This window comes from Bubalus bubalis, chromosome 21, assembly GCF_019923935.1.
Source record: "Bubalus bubalis isolate 160015118507 breed Murrah chromosome 21, NDDB_SH_1, whole genome shotgun sequence".
NCBI lineage: Eukaryota > Metazoa > Chordata > Mammalia > Artiodactyla > Bovidae > Bubalus > Bubalus bubalis.
The window spans coordinates 45,990,701-46,008,666 of record NC_059177.1 but is presented as its reverse complement, the minus strand read 5'-3'; the positions used below and the strand labels follow the sequence as shown (position 1 = coordinate 46,008,666).

The following is a 17,966-nucleotide window of genomic DNA, read 5'->3' as shown; positions in this document are numbered from 1 at the left end:
ATGGGAGAGGGGAGATCGGACCTGGGAGTCAGAGGTTCGAAGGTTTAGTGCTTTTTCGGTCGCCCTCAGGCTCCACGGCCACGCATATGTCCTCTCAGGAAAAGCAGGTACAGAGGGTCAGCAATGCTCAAACACAGTGGACTGTCTTCATTAGCAGTGAGGTGTTTTACAAATCATAAGTTTCTAAATAGTCATTAAAGTACCAGAGTTTGTGAACACTTCATTTAAAATGTACTTTAAAAAAATGGTTCATTAAAAAAAAAAAAAACTAAAGACACTAAATATATACAGGTTGAAACTGGTGACTACTTATGCTTGAAACCTAAGACAGCTTTAAAAAAAAAAAAATCTTTAAAAAGAGAAGGAGGGTAATGTGGAGAGAATGTGTTGGTACATGAAACACCCAAGAGTATAAAGATTGCAGGTGAAGCTTGATCCAGGCACGTACACCATGCTTTCAGGACTCTCTTCATGTCTTTTCTCTGCCTTCCCTGCACTGGCTTCATTCTCAGGAAGGCTGTCTCCAAGCAGTGGCAGAGTTGGCTACGAGGAACTCAAGTTCCCCTCCTGCCTTAGTGATCCTAGTAGATGGAGAGCTACTTTTTCCAGATAAATCCAAGAAAGCATCCAGATTGAGTCTCATTTGGGTTGGTATGAGTTGTGTCCCCAGTCCTGAGCTACTCACCATGTCCTGGAGAGTTGTGGGTCTCCTTCACATACTCGGGTCATTCACTGGCTTCCTTCCGAACCAGGATGGTCTTGCCATCACTGGACCTGCATTTACTGAGCGTGAGGTCCATGGGGATTCCCTGTAGGAAAACCAAAGAGATTTCCCTGAAATATGTGGGGGATGAGTGGCGGTGGTCCACAGGTATCTTCCTAATGGAGGTCTATTCTCTAGCTGAGTAATAAGTTTTTTCTTTTTTTTTAACTTTTAAAAGTATTTATGTTTTTGACTACACTGGGCCTTTGTTATTGTGAGGACTTTCTCTAGTTGTGGCTGCTGCTGCTGCTAAGTCGCTTCAGTCATATCCAACTCTGTGTGACCCCATGGACTGCAGCCTACCAGGCCCCTCCGTCCATGGGATTTTCCAGGCAAGAGTACTGGAGTGGGTTGCCATTGCCTTCTCCGCTAGTTGTGGCAGTTAGGGGCTATTCTCTAGCTGCAGTGCCTGGGCTTCTCGTTGCGGTGGCTTCTCTTGTTGCTGAGCATGAGCTCCAGGTGCGTGGGCTTCAGCAGTTGTTGGGCTCAGTAGTTGTGACTCTTGGGCTCTAGCGCATGAGCTCTGTAGTTGTGCTGCACAGGCTTGGTTGCCTCGCAGAATATGGGATCTTCCTGGACCAGGGATCGAACTGGTGTTTCCAGCATTGCAAGGTGGATTCTTAACCACTGGACCACCAGGGAATCCAGCATTCTTTTACCAAGAGAAAAGATAAAGTGGATTCAGGGTCATCATTCTGAAGTTGACTCATTGTCCTTGACCTGTTTTATCTATGCAACAGCCCGTGGACTTTTTCGTTTGTTACTCAAAGTAGTCACTCTGCTACACTACTGTATGGATTTCTGTTTGTATTTTAAGAGACTCAGCCATTAATGAAGACTCAAGTAGAAAGTATTGACTGTTTCATACCTACTTCACTGGTTTAGCAGACATTGTAGAGGAGCATTCCAAAGGGTATATCCCTGGTCCCATCTGTGTCTTTCAATGCAGTTAAATTAGAGACTTGCTGGAATATGATGACTTTCAGGCCAGCATGCTGGGAAACCTTTCCCCCCCTCACTCTCTAGTCTCTGCCTGTTTCTTGAATACTAACAGTGCAGTGTACTGAATTTCTTGAGTGGTTTGATTAAAACAATGAAAGAAGATATCTAGGAATGGTCACAAGTCATGGGATCCATCTCTGTGGATTCCAGTTTTGCCAGGTACCATCTAAAAGGACTTGGGTTCTTTAGCACAGGTATGAACTTTTCTGCCAGGAGAGTCTCGAGTCCCAGCCTGCTATTTAGTATGTAAGTATCTCACACATGAAGAGGAGGCATATGAGGGTGACTGTATGACACCATCAGCTTCAACAAACATCTTCTTCCTGCCTAATGTCTGCACAACAGTGACCCAACAAATCGTTCAGTGGGTCTCCTTCATGTCAGGGAGATGACGTATTAGACATTTGTTTGTCATGAGCTAGTGTCTTCACCAGGGTTATTACTTTTTCAGGACTTACGCTAGCCACATGCATATTAAAGGTTTATTCCATACTGAACTTGGAGTGTGCTTGCCACCTTACATACAGTACCTAGTTAATTGTCTCAGCCTACCTTGGCTATGGAGGTATTACTGTTTTTCATAATTTTGCAGTTGAGCGAGGAAGGAAGGAGGCTTGGAGCAGCTGAGTGCCTTACTTCATGTCACATGCCCAGTGAGCAGCAGAACCACTGTGCTCACCTCTTCTAACAAAGACAGGGACACACTTTATCTGAGGATGAAGGACCTTGGTGGTCTTTTAAAATTGCTTCCCTCTTGTCTCAGCTGGTAAAGAATCCACCTGCATTGCAGGAGACCTGGGTTCGATCCCTGGGTTGGGAAGAGCCACTGGAGAAGGGAAAGGCTACCCACTCCAGTCTTCTGGCCTGGAGAATTCCATGGACTGTATACATGGACATGTATAGTCCATGGGGTTGCAAAGAGTCAGACATGACTGAGGGACTTACACTTTCTAGAATTCCTTTAGTTGCAGTTGAAATAATATGAGGCTTAGCTGTGAAAATTTGGTCAGGGGCTGGGGGTATATGATATACTGGCTATGTGATCTTATTTAACTTGCTGTAGGCACCATGGGGAGTAAATTGACTATAGGTAGGCAGAATTAAGAGTGATAAACCACAAACAAGTCCTTGGGAAAGAATGAAGCACCATTTAATTGACTTTACTTATATTCTTAGAACCTTGTGCTTGCTAGGTGTCCAATAATTGTATGTTGACAAAGTGATTAAAGGAGGATTTTGAAGTGATCAATGGAAGAACTTCCTCCAAAAGACAGTATATACCTAGCATTAGAATCCCCAAGAAACCATTAAAGTTTTACCTTTATTGGTCAGAAGCTGAGCTGCAGAAACTTCTGGGCTGCCTAGTGGCTCCCAGGAATTATCATTACCAATATGGAACCTGGGGACCATCAGTACAGGTAACAGAGGTCCTAGAATGTCTGACTGTAGGGCTTCTTAGCATCGTGTGCCCCTCCTGCATCCCACCTCCTCACCCTGAGAAGAGGCGACCACCCTACTGCCCTCTTTCCTGTTCCACCCGCTCAGCCCCAGCCCGACTCTCTCGAGGGCCAAACATAGTGAACTTTCCATAACAGGATCCAACTGTGAATCTGCTATCGTTTATAGCGGCTTCTGAGGGAACCACTTTCCTTCCTCTTCATCTGGAGTGGAGCTGATGTCATAAAACTGACCGTGACTGTCTGTTAATTGAAAACCTGAGAGAAGGGAGTAGAAGGGCGGTAGCCCAATATGGTCAGAGCCCACTCCCCCTTAGAGTTGAGGCAGTCTTCCTGGGTGGTACGGGTGGACACCCCAGGACACCCCAGCATTCCTGAAATGCAGCACAGAGGGAAAACAACTTAGCAGGAAAATTGCTGAGTCCCATCTGGCCCCGCAGTGATGGGAGATCTGCCCTGCTTGGCCTCTCTGTCCTAGATTCCACCGTGGGGCCAGTGTGGACCTCTTTGGTCCCATACACCAGCAGTGATTTTCTCCTCCACACCAAGTGCCTTCAGCACCTGTCTCCATAGTAATTGAGCAGTGTCCAAAATGGTAGTCTTAAAACACCTAGAGTGATGCTGTATTAGAATCCTGCCCATTAAATCCAAAGCTGGCTAATTTAAAAACAAAAGGAAAGAAGAAAAATAAAAGCTATACATACATATGTATTTTTTCCAGTATGCCATCAGCCATATCTTTTGAACTGGCAAAGGGGTTGCTTATCCTGAGCCTGCAGCAGAGGGCAGACTTTCCTACATTATAAATACAGCATTAAAGTCCCGAGACACAGAAATATCCAGACACAGGATTGTCTGATAAAATAGTAGGCTTGCCAGGTGACTGTAACACCAGTGCTTTAGGGGGAAAAAAACTCAAAAAACTTCCTGTGATATTAATGCACTCATCAGCTTTTCCAGAGAGATGTGCTAATGGCCATTAAATCTGGCAGTGATTCCCAGTCTCCATGCTCTTCGGGTTAAGTAGCCCTGCTTATCTCAGCACTGCTATGGCCAGTGTGATAGCAAGTGGAAGGTTCCATGTGTTTGAAAAATGTTACCAGGATGCTGAGGCCAAATATGGAGATCAGAATACAGACTATGTAAGATTCCCTATCCTGTATCATGAAGGTATGCGCTATAAAAGCTTTAGATTAGACGAGAAAGGCTCCATTCCACACATAGAATATCCAAGGAGAGGGGAAACTTTGCTTTGCACCTGGCATGTTTAGAGGTAAGGAGTCTACCAGGTAAATTCATGTAAAACAAAGAATTGGCTTGTATACTTAGTCCCCCTCTATCAGCTCAGTTCAGTTCAGTTCAGTTTAGTCGCTCAGTCGTGTCCGACTCTTTGCGACCCCATGAATCACAGCACACCAGGCCTCCCTGTCCATCACCAACTCCTGGAGTTCACCCAGACTCACGTCCATCGAGTCAGTGATGCCATCCAGCCATCTCATCCTCTGTCGTCCCCTCCTTCTCCTGCCCCCAATCCCTCCCAGCATCAGAGTCTTTTCCAATGAGTCAACTCTTCGCATGAAGTGGACAAAGTACTGGAGTTTCAGCTTTAGCATCATTCCTTCCAAAGAAATCCCAGGGCTGATCTCCTGCAGAATGGACTGGTTGGATCTCTTTGCAGTCCAAGGGACTCTCAAGAGTCTTCTCCAACACCACAGTTCACTATTGGCTCAGCGGTGTCCAACTCTGCAAGCCCATGGACTGTAGCCTGCCAGGCTCCTCTGTCCATGGAATTTTCCAGGCAAGAACACTGGAGTGGGTTGTCATTTCCTTCTCTGGGAATATTCCTGACTCAGGGATTGAACCTACATCTCTTGCGTCTCCTGCATTGGCGGGCAGATTCTTTACCACTGTGCCACCTGGGAAGGTCACATGTTTGCTAGTGACTCAATTCAGCTTTCCTGATCTTGAAAACCCAGGAGTGCCCCTCTGCTTCTCTCTGGTACCCTCCATTCACAGTCCTCAGGCATGAATCAGGAATTCAGATGGTGAAGGTTGCCCTGGCCAGTGGTCTCATGGAAATATTTTCTTCGTTTGTCATATGCTTTCTTTCTCTTCCTCTTCTGCCAGTACGAAGAAGGAAAAAAGCGGAGGAAACCCAACTACAGTAGTGTGGATCTGTCTGAGGTGGAGTGGGAGGACCGCGATGATGTGGTAAGCGATTTGATTTCAAGCCTGGTGAGACAGACGCTCCATTTTACCCTCCTCTGCCTGAGAGCTGGTCAAGAGAGGCCCACCAGAGAAAAACCTGGCCATCAGAGGGATGCAGAGACCATGGGCCCTTGTATGCATTTGGGGTTTTATAGCTCTCCTCTGGTAGGTCCACTTGCAAATGGGTTTCCAGCCACCCTGCCTGCTTTGTGTAGTCTAAAACCATCCGCATTTGGGCTCTGGTTCCTTCTGCAGCCGATCAATCTGAACTCTTTCTGAGTGCCATTGATGGGACCTGTGACCCTAAGGGGAGCCTGGCCAGAGCCTAGCAGGGCAGCTGCACAGCCAGGGCCAGAGTTTACCTATCAGGATGTCACCCAGGGCTTGGCAGACCCACTTTCCTCCTCTTTGGTTGACCACCCTGTTTCCAGGGCCATCCCAGCCTTTCCCCTTTCCAGGCCACACTTTAGTAACACATGTTTGTTTCCCAGACAGCTTCAGCCTTCAGGACTATATCAAAAGTCTTCCTCATGCCCACGATTTAGCCCTAGCAGTCTTCTTGTTCCTTCCTCAGTAAATCAGATTTGTTAGACACGCCATCTTTTGTGAATCCAGGCAGACTGTCCTTAATTAAATCCTAACTTCCCAGGTGTCCACATCTGGACACTTGCTCTTCCCTTTCTATATGGAGCCTTCATGCCCAGGCAGGGTTTCTCTGCTTGTACCTCCCTGATTTGTCTGAGGTCCTTTTCTGAGCTTCATCACTGAGTTAGCATTGTTTCTACCCCTCCCTCTGTTTTGCTTTCCAAAGGGATGTTGAGGGGAGCCATTTGAAACGCACAGGCTGAGTTCCTGTGCTTTCAGAAATGCAGCCAGCATCATGGTCCCCTTGCTGCTTGCTTTTCCTCTCTTCATATCCTCTGCAACCTGGACATTACTTAGCTAGCATAAATCTCTGAGATTTTTCCTTGCTTGTAAAATGCAAGAATCATATCTGTTTTAGACATTGACCCTATTTCCTTCTTCATCTGGGCTATCTCTTTTAAACCCCAATTCAGACAAAATCTTTGCTGTTTGATTAAAAAAAAAAAGTCTATTTCTTCATCCATTCTCTTTTCCCAAGTGCAGGTGACCTGACGTCATGTCAGCTCAGTGACCTGGTATAATTTTATATCTTCTTGTTCTTTAGACATCATCATCAGAATTCACGTCTGGGTCTTTTGATTATACCGCACCTAACGTACATGTCCTACCCTTTCAACCTGCTCCTTTCAAGAAGCAGGCTAGCGCAGTCCTGAGGAATGCAGTTCAGGCATTTTCCTGCCTGGTTTCAAGCCCCACCTCTGCTATTTGCTGGCTGTTGGTCTCAGGCAAACCATTATTTTCTCTACATCTCAATTTTGGTATAGGTTCTTTTTTCTCAGTCAGATGAGTAAGATAGCAGTAGTACCTCACAGAACCGTTGTGAATGCTAGTGTGTTACTAGATTGAAAGATACAAAAGTGTCAACATTGTTGCTCAGACACTATGAGCATTCTGAGTGGTAGCTGTTACTAGTATTATTCTTGGCATTATCAACCCTCAGATAACCTTCTTATTAATGTATGTCTGTTGCTAAACTGTATCATGTAATTTTAAAGGGTGCATTCCATTAGTTTGCTTTCTCTTCCCTTTCCATCAGTTGCTTTATTTTGACTTCACTGCATCTTTTTGTTTTCTTTCCAAGAAGTTTTGAACCCTGTCATCAGCATGCTTCTCCATCCCTTCCTTCGTTTTTTTACATTTTAATTGACACGGGAGGCAAACTTGACGCTCATTCTTACTGGGGAGTCCCCACATCCAGGAAGCTGGCCTTCTGCTCGTTTAAACACTAAGCTGACACCTGCGCTTATCCTTTGCAGGTTTCCTGAAGGGATTTATTACTTGGCTCATCTGTACCCCAGTTGTCGAGTCATCATCACCTGTGCCCAGGTTAATTTTCCGTGAGCTGATATCACCTTTAACTAACAATGATTTGACAGATGCTTTCTGTTTCCTTGCCCTTTTCGTCCTTTGTCATTGGCTTCCTAGCCATGTTCCTCACCTTGATATGATTGCCAGAACTGGATTCTGTGTCTTGTCTTCAGAGTTCCCACAGCTCTAGCAAGTCAGTGCTCTTATTCTTCACCAGTAGGTCTCTGGTTGTGCGTGTTTAATTTGGGTCTCTCATCTGCTTGAAAAGAAGGTACATTTGAGACATGAATTCCTTCACTATCAAAGTGCTTGATTGTGAAAACCCAAGTTACCATTTCTCTCCTAGGAATTTGCACATCCTTGATTAGAGAATTCTGGAATCTATGCGAAGCATCTTTGTGAAGGCTACATAAGATCCCACGTGCCCATGTGTCTGCCAATGGGGTTTGCACATATGTAGCAGAGGGCAATTTAAGTCAAGATCTTGAAAGCACCAGACAGGCAGAGTCGAGGAAGAAGCAGCATGTGTCTGCCCAGCTGTGGAGAAATTCTTGGAAGGAGCATCCTACTTCTTTTGGCAGCTAGGCTTGTTGTTGAATTTCATGACCACATTTATAACATTGACCCTATGTACTTCCAAAAATGATGTGAGGTCATATCTGTGTCAAGCAAACTTGAGTTTGAATCCTAACATTTTAAGCTATTTTGAGGAGTCTGACATGAAAGAAAAGAGAGGGGGATAATAATGAAGATGCTGCTGCTGGTGAGGATGACCATGGAGGACAGCTTACACCTATGAATGCTTAGGGTGTACAGGGCACTGTTCTACATACTAGCTCATCAGATTCTCACTGCAGCTTTATGAGACATGTGCTATCATTAATACCATTTTGCAGAAAGAGATACTGAGGCACAGTGGGGGTAAGTGATCTGTTCAAACTTCTGGCTCCAGAGTCCATTTCTGAATTACAGTGCTGTCCTGCCTCAGTGTTCAGTAAGTGTAATCTATTTCCATTATAACTGAAAGTGAAAGTGAAGTCGCTCAGTCGTGTCCAACTCTTTGAGACCCGTGGACTGTAGCCCACCAAGCTCCTCTGTCCATGGGATTCTCCAGGCAAGAATACTGGAGTGGGTTACCATTTCCTTCTCCAGGGGATCTTCCCGACCCAGGGATCGAACCCAGGTCTCCCACATTGCAGGCAGACGCTTTAACCTCTGCGCCACCAGGGAAGCCCTATTATAACTGAAGGAAAGGGAAAGAAAGAAAGTGAAGTCGCTCTGTGTCTGACTCTCTGTGACTCCATGGAGGATAGCCCACCAGACTCCTCCTCCTTGGAATTTTCCAGGCAAGGGATACTGAAGTGTGTTGCCATTTCCTTCTCCAGGGCATCTTCCCTACCCAGGGATTGAACCCGGGTCTCCTGCACTGCAGGCAGACTCTTTACCATCTGACCCAGCAGGGAAGCCCAAAGGAAAGGGAAAGACTAAACTAATCATCTAAGCATCTGCCTCCAGAAAGTATTAGTGACCCTGGCCTTGGACCCTCCCAGGTCCTGGCGTGGATCATCCTTAGCTACTGGGAGTTGGGGGTGGGGCGGTGCTGAGGCATGGAGAAGCTTACCTAATCTCTGACTCGCCTGGGGAATGTGAGAGGGGCAGGTCCCAAATGGCTTTAGGCAGGCACCAGAAAGAGGAAAAATGAAAACCATGTCAAAGATAAATCGAGCTGTTCTTAAGAGTTAGAAAGTAGACTTAATTAGGACCAGCTCTCCCCATCCAAAACCACAAAAGTTAAAATGGGAAAATATTTCCAGAAATGCCCATTATGTGTTGTTAAAAAATATCTAGAGTAAAATATATGTTTTATTTTATACATGCCTCCAGCTAAAAATTATGCTTTTACTCTCTTGCACAGAAGATGGGAATGTGAACCCAAATCTAGACAGGCCCCGCATCAAATTTAGGTTGCTTGCAAGCACTGCAGTTCTCTATCGGCCAGATCTTATTCAAGCTCCTCAAAGGAGGAAAGAGGGGAAAGAATTAAAAGAAAAAAAACAAGCACGGGGCTGGGAAAAAGCCTTCCTGACAGGCTGTGGCATGTCAGCATTTGCTCCTGTTTCATTAGATGGCCTTCCCGTCGTCTCCTGTTGGTGCCCATGATGGCACATCTTTCATCACTGTGTCTGCTGTCCTTCTCTGAACTCACAGAAGGGCCGCAAGTAATTAGCAGAGATCAGCCGGGGTGGGGGAAGGGACAGAGGCTCACGGTTCCCAGATGAGACCTTCCAAAATCAGATGCAGGGTTGCCCCGTTCACTGCCCATCGGTCTCAGCCAGGCTTTTCAGTGGCCCAGATTTCTCAGAGAGTATTTGAAGATGGTTCATGCTGTGAAAAGCTAATCCCTATCTTCCAGATGGTTGGCTTTTGAAAACAACCAACCAAACAAAAAACTACTATATAGGAAAATATCTTTAACTTGATTGTGTTTTGAAAAATGATTTTCTCCATAACAAACCAATACCCTTTGTGAAAATGTAACTTGTGCCCTGAGACTTCCTAGCTTCTTGAGTATTTTAGCATTTGCTGGGGGTTCGTTCCCTGACTCTCAGGATTTAACGTTGAAAAGGTTTTTTTGGCCACTGTTGCCCTGAGGTTTACATGAACACCCCAAATTGAGGTTGATGGTCCTTTATTTATTTTTATTAGCCTCTCTCCCCCTAGACAAGAACAGTTGGATGTTTATTCTTCCAAAGCCCCATTTCAGAGATCTGAGAATAGTATTTAGACTTACTGCAAAAGTACACCAAGCTGTGTATGCACCCAACCCTGCATACACAAGCCACCAAAGATGCATTCAAGCTGGATGGTAAAAGGTGTCCAAGACAGTATGGTAACCCTGGGAAGCACTAACCCCAATTTTTTTTTATCATTTTAGTTAAGAAATGCCATGGTGAATAGAAAGACCGGGAAGTTTTCCATGGAGGTGAAGAAGACAGTGGACAAAGGGGTACATTTTTCTCAAACATTCTTGCCGCTTAATTTGAAACAAACCACTGTGAAAAATTAGCTTTGAAAGCTCTATCTGGAGTAAATATCGTTCACTGAGCTCATTTTTCTCTTGTCTTTACTTATCTCAAACAAGATTCATGTAGTACTGTTAACCTGATCATAGTGTGTCCATTTATTTTTATTTATTTCTGAAAACTTCACCTAGCAGACTAACCATGTTTTCTTTTCTCTACGACCTTTTTTTGTTTTTTCAATCTAGAAACGGGTTTTGGTGATGACAAATGACTACTATTATACAGACATCAAGGGTACTCCTTTCAGGTAGAGCTGACCATAATACATGGACATTCCATCAGACCCATCAGTTGTGTTTGTACAAAACCTGCTGACACTCTCAGAGCTCATCATCTGAAGATAACCAAACATCCTGCCTAAAGGCTGGAAAGAGTGAGGAAGGGGCTTTTCCCAGGCTGCTTTTGTTTTTGTTTTCCATAAGGGGAAAAATGGTTCAGGCTCACCTAGGAGAACTCATTCAATTTGCCATGGCTTTGCATCTCATTATCAAGCAAATAAGCTTTGGGGGTTCCAACTAAGGGTGGAGAGAGAAATTCAGCGGGTTACCAGGGTCCTTAACCATCTAACTTGCTGCCCTTTATTTCCATGATCAAAAAGTGATCCTTCACACTTCGAGGCAGCATATTCATCCCTACGTGTTGTGCTTCGGTTTTAATTTCTCCGTACTGTTCCTCTGTGCTTGTCTGCCTTTCAATCCTGTTATTTCTCTTTGTAAAAATCTTGAAAAATGCACTTGCCCCCTGGCCTGCTTTCTTATGTGGCATTCTAAAGTTTCCCGCTATTAACTTAGTGTGATAATGCTTTTTGTAAAAAGTTATTTTGGTAGGACTTCTTTGTGTTCTTCAACTGATGCCTCACAAAGCTCAGGGGAAAAAAGAGTTTACTGACTCTGGATCCATCTTAATAAAATCTATGGTGTTGTTGTCGTATATGGCCAGGGATCTTGGGTGAATTCCATTTGGAACCAGAGAACTTGAGGAAACACGTGACTGCTAAGTGGGTTTGCCAAACGATGAGATTGTGTTATCAAAACATATTCTCTGACTTTAGATGAAAAAGGAAGGAGCTTAAATCAAGACTTTTGAGTGTGGGAGTGTGAAAAACCTATCAGACAAGGAAGAGGGTTGGGCAAAGAAACCCACCATACAGTCATGTGGCTACATTCAAGTGACAGCCAAAGTGTTCATTTTTGCCATTAGAAAGGGGTTAATTTTCCCTCATCTCAAACTCTACAGTCTGGAAAGACCCTGGTGTGGCTAAATGTAGGGATGCATACAGCGGTAATGAAGATTATTAGGGTATGTAGCTCTTACAAAAGCATCTAAGAGAAAGGCTTGCTCAAGGGCTTGTAGCAGTCGCCACTCTTCTTTTAAACATACTCGAGAGCCACCCATTGCTGCTGCACTTCCAATCAGAAATTACACTGAAGCAGCTGATCAAATCTAAGAAAGACCAGCACCAACTCTAATCAGTGGGGTTTTGAAAGTAAACTTCTGAAAAAAAAAATTGCTTACAGAACATGAAATGGAAATGTGAAAATGGAAAATAAAAAGTTAGCCAACAAGTCTGTTCCATTCAATGTTATGGATTTCAAGATCTGCTTTGTTTCTCTGCACAGTTTAGGTGTGGCGCTCTCCAGAGGCCATGGGAAATATTTCTTCCGAGGGAATGTAACTATTGAAGAAGGTAAGATGCTGTCTTTATCCATCTTAATCCTTTCATGTGGGAAGAAAGCCCTGAAGCCATTGGGTTAGCTGAAGAATTTGCTCAGCTATCCAGCCCTTTTTCTAATGGACATTTGACTCAACCATTTACCCCCCCCTCCGATTTTACCTTGCTCTCTTAGACTGTTTCAGATGCCTGGGACTCCCAGATAGTGGGGGCTTTCCTTATGGTTTCATTTATTTATGTGGTGCTTTTATCCACAAAGTTGTCGAGGCAACTCGTAGGAACCATCCATCTACCAGCTGTATTCTTCTCATACATAAAAATCAGTACCAAGAAAAATATGAATTAGCATAAAAACTCAAGCCCAGGAAAAGGAAAACAAAGGTAGGCAAGCCTTAGTCTTCTCCACATTGAGCTACAAATTTCCCTTGTGTTTTGAGGCAGCCTAGGTCCAAGGGAAATGTGATCATTCAAATGGTTTATCTAAGTCAAAGGGAATAAGGAGCATCTTGAGGTTCTTAGCTCTTCTTGTCTTCATAAAGCACCAGTGCACTGGGAACTCCTAGTAAATGGTAGCAGTTGTTACAGCCCTTTAATCCTTAAAACTGCTGTCTCCCCCATACTGTCCTTTACATCTTCCAACAACCTAGTAGCTCAGAGAAGTTATCTTTACCAGTATCACCAGCTCATAAGGAACACTGGGGCTAGCCTGTGAAAGGCTTCACTCCCAGAGTGGCCCTACCCAGATGTTAAATTTTGCATCTTGACAGAGAAGGAGTTGGACCAGACTGGTGTTCTTTTTGGGTATCCTCAGGGAGTGTGGGTATCCTGGGTATCCTCAGGGAGTATGCCAAGAGTGGGAAGGTCAGTTACAATCCAGCTTTTAATGGGTTAGAACTGGTTACAAATGAGTGTTGTGAACTTCCAGAAGCTGGACTGCTTTGTGATTCATTCCAGTGATGTAGCAAAGAAGGAAGGAGATTGGAAATCCCTGAAATGGCAGATTCCATATATGGCCTTCTGGTCTACTGCCCAGTGTCCCCACAATGTTTCATGGACTTTGGGTTTTATCTCTCAACGGATGGTGAGATCTTAAGGAATGGGAAGGAGAGTGAATGTGGGTCATTTTGACCCGGACAAAGCTCAGAGTGTCCCCACTGCAGAGGTAATCAAGTATGTGCTCCCTCTTCCTAGAGACAGGCAAGAAAAAAACAGGTAACTTTGTGATTTGAGCAAAATACTCAACAGGATGTATTCTCAGGGATCTTTTTTAAAAATTTCTTTAATTTTCTGGCTCCATGAGCCACGTGTGACCCTGTAGATGTCCAGCACATGAAGACAGAAAATTTACATCTAAGCCATCTGAGGTCAAGGTGAGGAAATAGCTTATGGTCAGAACACTCCCTAGTGGCTCAGATGGTAAAGAATCTGCCTGCAATGCAGGAAATGTGGGTTCAATCCCTCAGTCAGGAAATCCCTTGGAGAAGGGAATGACTACCCACTGCAATATTCTTGCCTGGAGAATTCCATGGACAGAGGAGCCTGGCAGGCTACAGACCATGGAGTTTCCAAGAGCATATGACTGAGCACATGTGCATGCATGCACGTGTGCCTGCACACACACACACACACACACACACACACACACACACACACACATCTTGATACAGATATGTTGTACACAGTACTTGTTCAGTCAGTTAGAGCTAATGTTATTATTGTCAGCATTATCAATCAAGAGTAGATGTGATTTTGTCAGGAGTGTCTAAATTGGAGGTGAGAGAATTAGAGAACAGCCATATTTCCTTGGTGGTCTAGGAGCTCAGAGAGGAAGCAATCAAAAAGATCTTCCCTTTAGGGTCTAGGCAGAGAGATTTGTAGATGAAGACTGATGAGAACAGAAACTAGAAATATATATAGAATTGATATCATTAACCCAATATTCCAGGAAAGCGAGATCCAGTTCAGGGCCTCTGCACCTGTGATTCCTTCTGCCGAGAGCACCTCAGTTACTCCCTGGCTCTCCCCTCACCTCTTGCAGGTCTTTGCTTAAAGTCACTGTCTCAGTGAAGCATCCTGGACTCCAACAGTTAACACTGACACCCCCTCATCCCTCCCCATCTCTTGGTACCCTCTCTCCTTGCTTCATTCTCTCCCTTAACTTCATAGTCCTCACTAGTGATAAGCTATGTATTTTAACTTTATGTTCTTATTTCTTTTCTGCCACTAGAAAGTAAATATCATGAGACAATTAGTGCTTTTTCTTTCAGTCTCTGTTATGTTTTCAAGGCCGTAGACTTACAATCGAAGAAGGCAATGGCACCCCACTCCAGTACTCTTGCCTGGAAAATCCTGCAGTCCATGGGGTCGCTGAGGGTTGGACACGACTGAGCAACTTCACTTTCACTTTTCACTTTCATCCATTGGAGAAGGAAATGGCAACCCACTCCAGTGTTCTTGCCTGGCGAATCCCAGGGACGGGGGAGCCTGGTGGGCTGCCGTCTATGGGGTCACACAGAGTCGGACACGACTGAAGTGACTTAGCAGCAGCAGCAGCAGACTTACAATAGTACCTGGCTCATAGTTGATGCTCCATAAATAAATTGAAGGAAGAATGGAAGGGAGGGAGGGAAGAGTGGAAGAAGCAAGAAAGGGAAGAAAGCATGGATTGATGCATGGATTGCCCTAGGAACTAATCACTATCCCATTCAACCCTCTGGTGTAGTTTATGACCTTTGGCACTATCAGTGACATTCCCAATCTCATTCCGCCAGTAGGTGTTGGAGCCAGGATATGGCCACTTGTGTCATATGGGATGATATTCTACGTAATTTATTCCCAACTAACTATGAAATCAAACAGGAGTATGTGATGCTAGTTCAAGTATTTTGCTATTTATTTTGTACATTTGTGTTTGAGGAGGATACTGGAATCCTGAGCGCAGTAAGATATCATTGGTCATGAGGGAAACTGCCATTCTCAATCAGTGGAGTTGCTGAGGTGGTCACTTAGAAGTGTGTGTCTGCTGATGACCCATGAAAGTGAAGTCACATAAAGACACAAGGAGAAAGAGTGGTTTCGTACACTTAGGGCATCTCGAGCATTCTGTAAACACTCTCCAATTCCCTGCAAGCCTCAGTTCTCCTAGCTACCTCTCCAGGCTGACGACTCATTTCTACTTAGGATCCTGTATCACCTAGCAGGTTTTGCTGGTTAAAAACAGTTGCGTTTTTGCAGTCTCATACCATTCAACCTATAGTTTCACCCGCACAATCACCTGTCCCTTAGGGAGGATTATTATTACGGTTTTTCACAAAAAGAAACTGACATTTATAAAAGTAAAGCAACCTGCTGACATCACACAGGAGTTTAGTGGCCCACTCAAGTTCCTGACTCAGGCTGTGCTGTATGGGCCTCCAAAGTTGGTGTCTCCACTGTTGTGCTAAGCTTCTTTCCCAGGACTCACTGGTGCATCATTTATCTTCATGGAGTTAAGTCTTTTCTGGGAGACTCTGTCTGGGGAAGTTGCAGTAGTGGCTGAATGAAGTGGAAGTTGGGGGAAGGTTCTGCCTGAGATAAAAATATTTCCTGTGTGCAGAGTCCCTTTTCCCAGGCAGATGTCTTTGGGATTGATGCCTACTCTTAACCCCCTATCCCCATGGCCTTAACCCTAGAACATTTGAAGCATAGAAGAGAATGCGGGGAGTCAGTGCCCCACACAGATGATACATACTCATGACGCCCTTCTTCTTGACCTCCAGGCCTGCATGACTTAGAACACCCTGATGTGTCCTTGGCAGACGAATGGTAAGAATGAAACAGTCCTTCTCAGCATTGGTCTTTATTGTCCTCTTTGATTTCAAGTTGCCTGTACTCCCTTGCCCAGTTCTCCTGATTCAAAGGCAAAGGAAAGTGATGCTATAAATATGTACACATTCTTGTTTTGGGCCATGTCACATTCCTAGGTCCTACTGCAACACTGACCTACACCCAGAGCACCGTCATCTGTCTCAGCTAGAAGCTATTAAACTCTACCTCAAAGGCAAAGAACCTCTGCTCCAATGTGAGTGTGCTTTCAAATGCACATGTTTGTGCATGTGGGGGTTGGGTAGTGGAGGGGGGTGTGGATGAACTCAAAACTATACTTTCTCTAGTTTTCAAGGGAAGCTTTGCTTTGGCAAAGGTGATCAGTCACAAGAAATCCAGCCAAGTGGCTGCTTCCTATGGGAACAGGAGAAAGAATGTGGGTTGCCAAGAGTCATGCAGATCCCCAATCCCAATTTAACCCTTCACACTGGATGTGTCCTATTACCAAACCATTTAGTCAAGCACCTGAGTAGAATCAAAATGTTACAGTTGGAAGGAGACTACCAACAGCTACTCTCTTATTTTGCAAATGAGACACAAGGGCTGAAAATAAGACTTGTCTCATCCAAGGCCATACTCTAGGTCTCCTGGTTTCTGTCCAGAGTGGGACTGCCACTGTGACATGTTGCCTCTTGCAGTGTACATTCTGCTGCCCCTCCTCCCACCAAGTGCCCACCAAGGGAGCTCGGTGAATCAGAAATGGCCAGTAGCTGGTGCAGGGGGAGAAGGAGTGGGGCAAGGAGAGAGCAGCAGCAGGCCTGATACTCACCAAGCCTAAGAACAGTCCCCTGGACAAACACAGGTTTATGTTGATTAATTCCAGTAGCGAAAGTTTGGACACAAGGGACTCACCAGAAATGAGCATGGCACTCATCCCTACCCCTAGCAGATACCACTTATTAGCGACATGAGAAGTTCTTTGCATGTCTTATCTTACGGAAAACCCTAACAGCCCTATGAGAGGTGTAAGATTATCCACATCCAAACCACATCTTCATGAAATGGATTTACTTTTGGGGATATGCTCTAGTAGAGAAAGCATCAGATGGACGTCATGTGAACTCAATTTTTCATTTTATTTGCCTTTTTGAGTGATATATTTAAGAAACAAAAGTGGAACACTGATATAAAGAAGCACTTACATTTACCATCCAGCTTTGTCAAATTTTAAACTTTTTGCCATATTTGCTGCAGGTACTTTTTAAGGAATGAAATATCAAAGATAATGTTGAAGACCCTGAGTGCCCCCTATGTGATCCCATTTTCCTCTCAGAGAGAATTACCACTCTGTATTTATTCATCATTCCCACGCATTGTGTGTGTGTGTGTGTGTGTGTGTGTATATATATATATATATATATATATATACACACACACCAAATATATACATATATACCTATGTATCCATATCCATTATATGCCATTATGTTCATTACTTTGTATAATAAAATGTATATATATTGTATATGTTATCCTACAACCTATGTTTCACTCATCATACATTATATTTTTGAGATTTGTGTTGATCATTTAGCCCTGATGCATTTACTTGAATTACTATGTGGTATTCTACTATGTAACTATGTCTCAATTTATTCATTGTCTATTTCATGATGAGTTGTTTCCAGGTTTTGCTTTTACAGCAAAGCTGCACCATCTTCTTGGCCACCAGCCATGGTGAGGACTGGGCTGCTGTAGGTGATAAAGCTGGAGTGTTTCAGAATGCCTCTGCTAGACTCATGATACCCTCCTGATTTCTCATCCTCTTCCACAGAGCTCTATCAAGAACTCATCTGGATAAGGATGGATGTCCCACTTTAGGATGGAAATAAATAAATAAATAAAAGCTTAGATGGAAGAAGTCACAAAATAAGAGTCCCAGAAATGATTAGCTATCATATCCTTCTCCCTTACAATCAAGATCAGGGCCCTGAAGAATTGCAAATTTTGATAGAGGGCAGAAA

General features: G+C 44.2%; 1 protein-coding gene across 3 annotated transcripts in view; it reads left to right on the top strand.

The window, feature by feature from the left end:
* CACNA2D3 (calcium voltage-gated channel auxiliary subunit alpha2delta 3) overlaps positions 1–17,966 on the top strand; it is a 909,107-nt gene that overhangs the window by 724,686 nt on the left and 166,455 nt on the right. For all 3 annotated transcript variants that reach the window (XM_025272778.3, XM_025272777.3, XM_044933476.2), the window contains 6 exons: positions 5,350–5,433; positions 10,319–10,390; positions 10,652–10,713; positions 12,086–12,153; positions 15,897–15,942; positions 16,101–16,198. In XM_025272778.3, the coding sequence (XP_025128563.3) occupies positions 5,350–5,433; positions 10,319–10,390; positions 10,652–10,713; positions 12,086–12,153; positions 15,897–15,942; positions 16,101–16,198 (430 nt within the window). The remainder of the gene's footprint in view (positions 1–5,349; positions 5,434–10,318; positions 10,391–10,651; positions 10,714–12,085; positions 12,154–15,896; positions 15,943–16,100; positions 16,199–17,966) is intronic.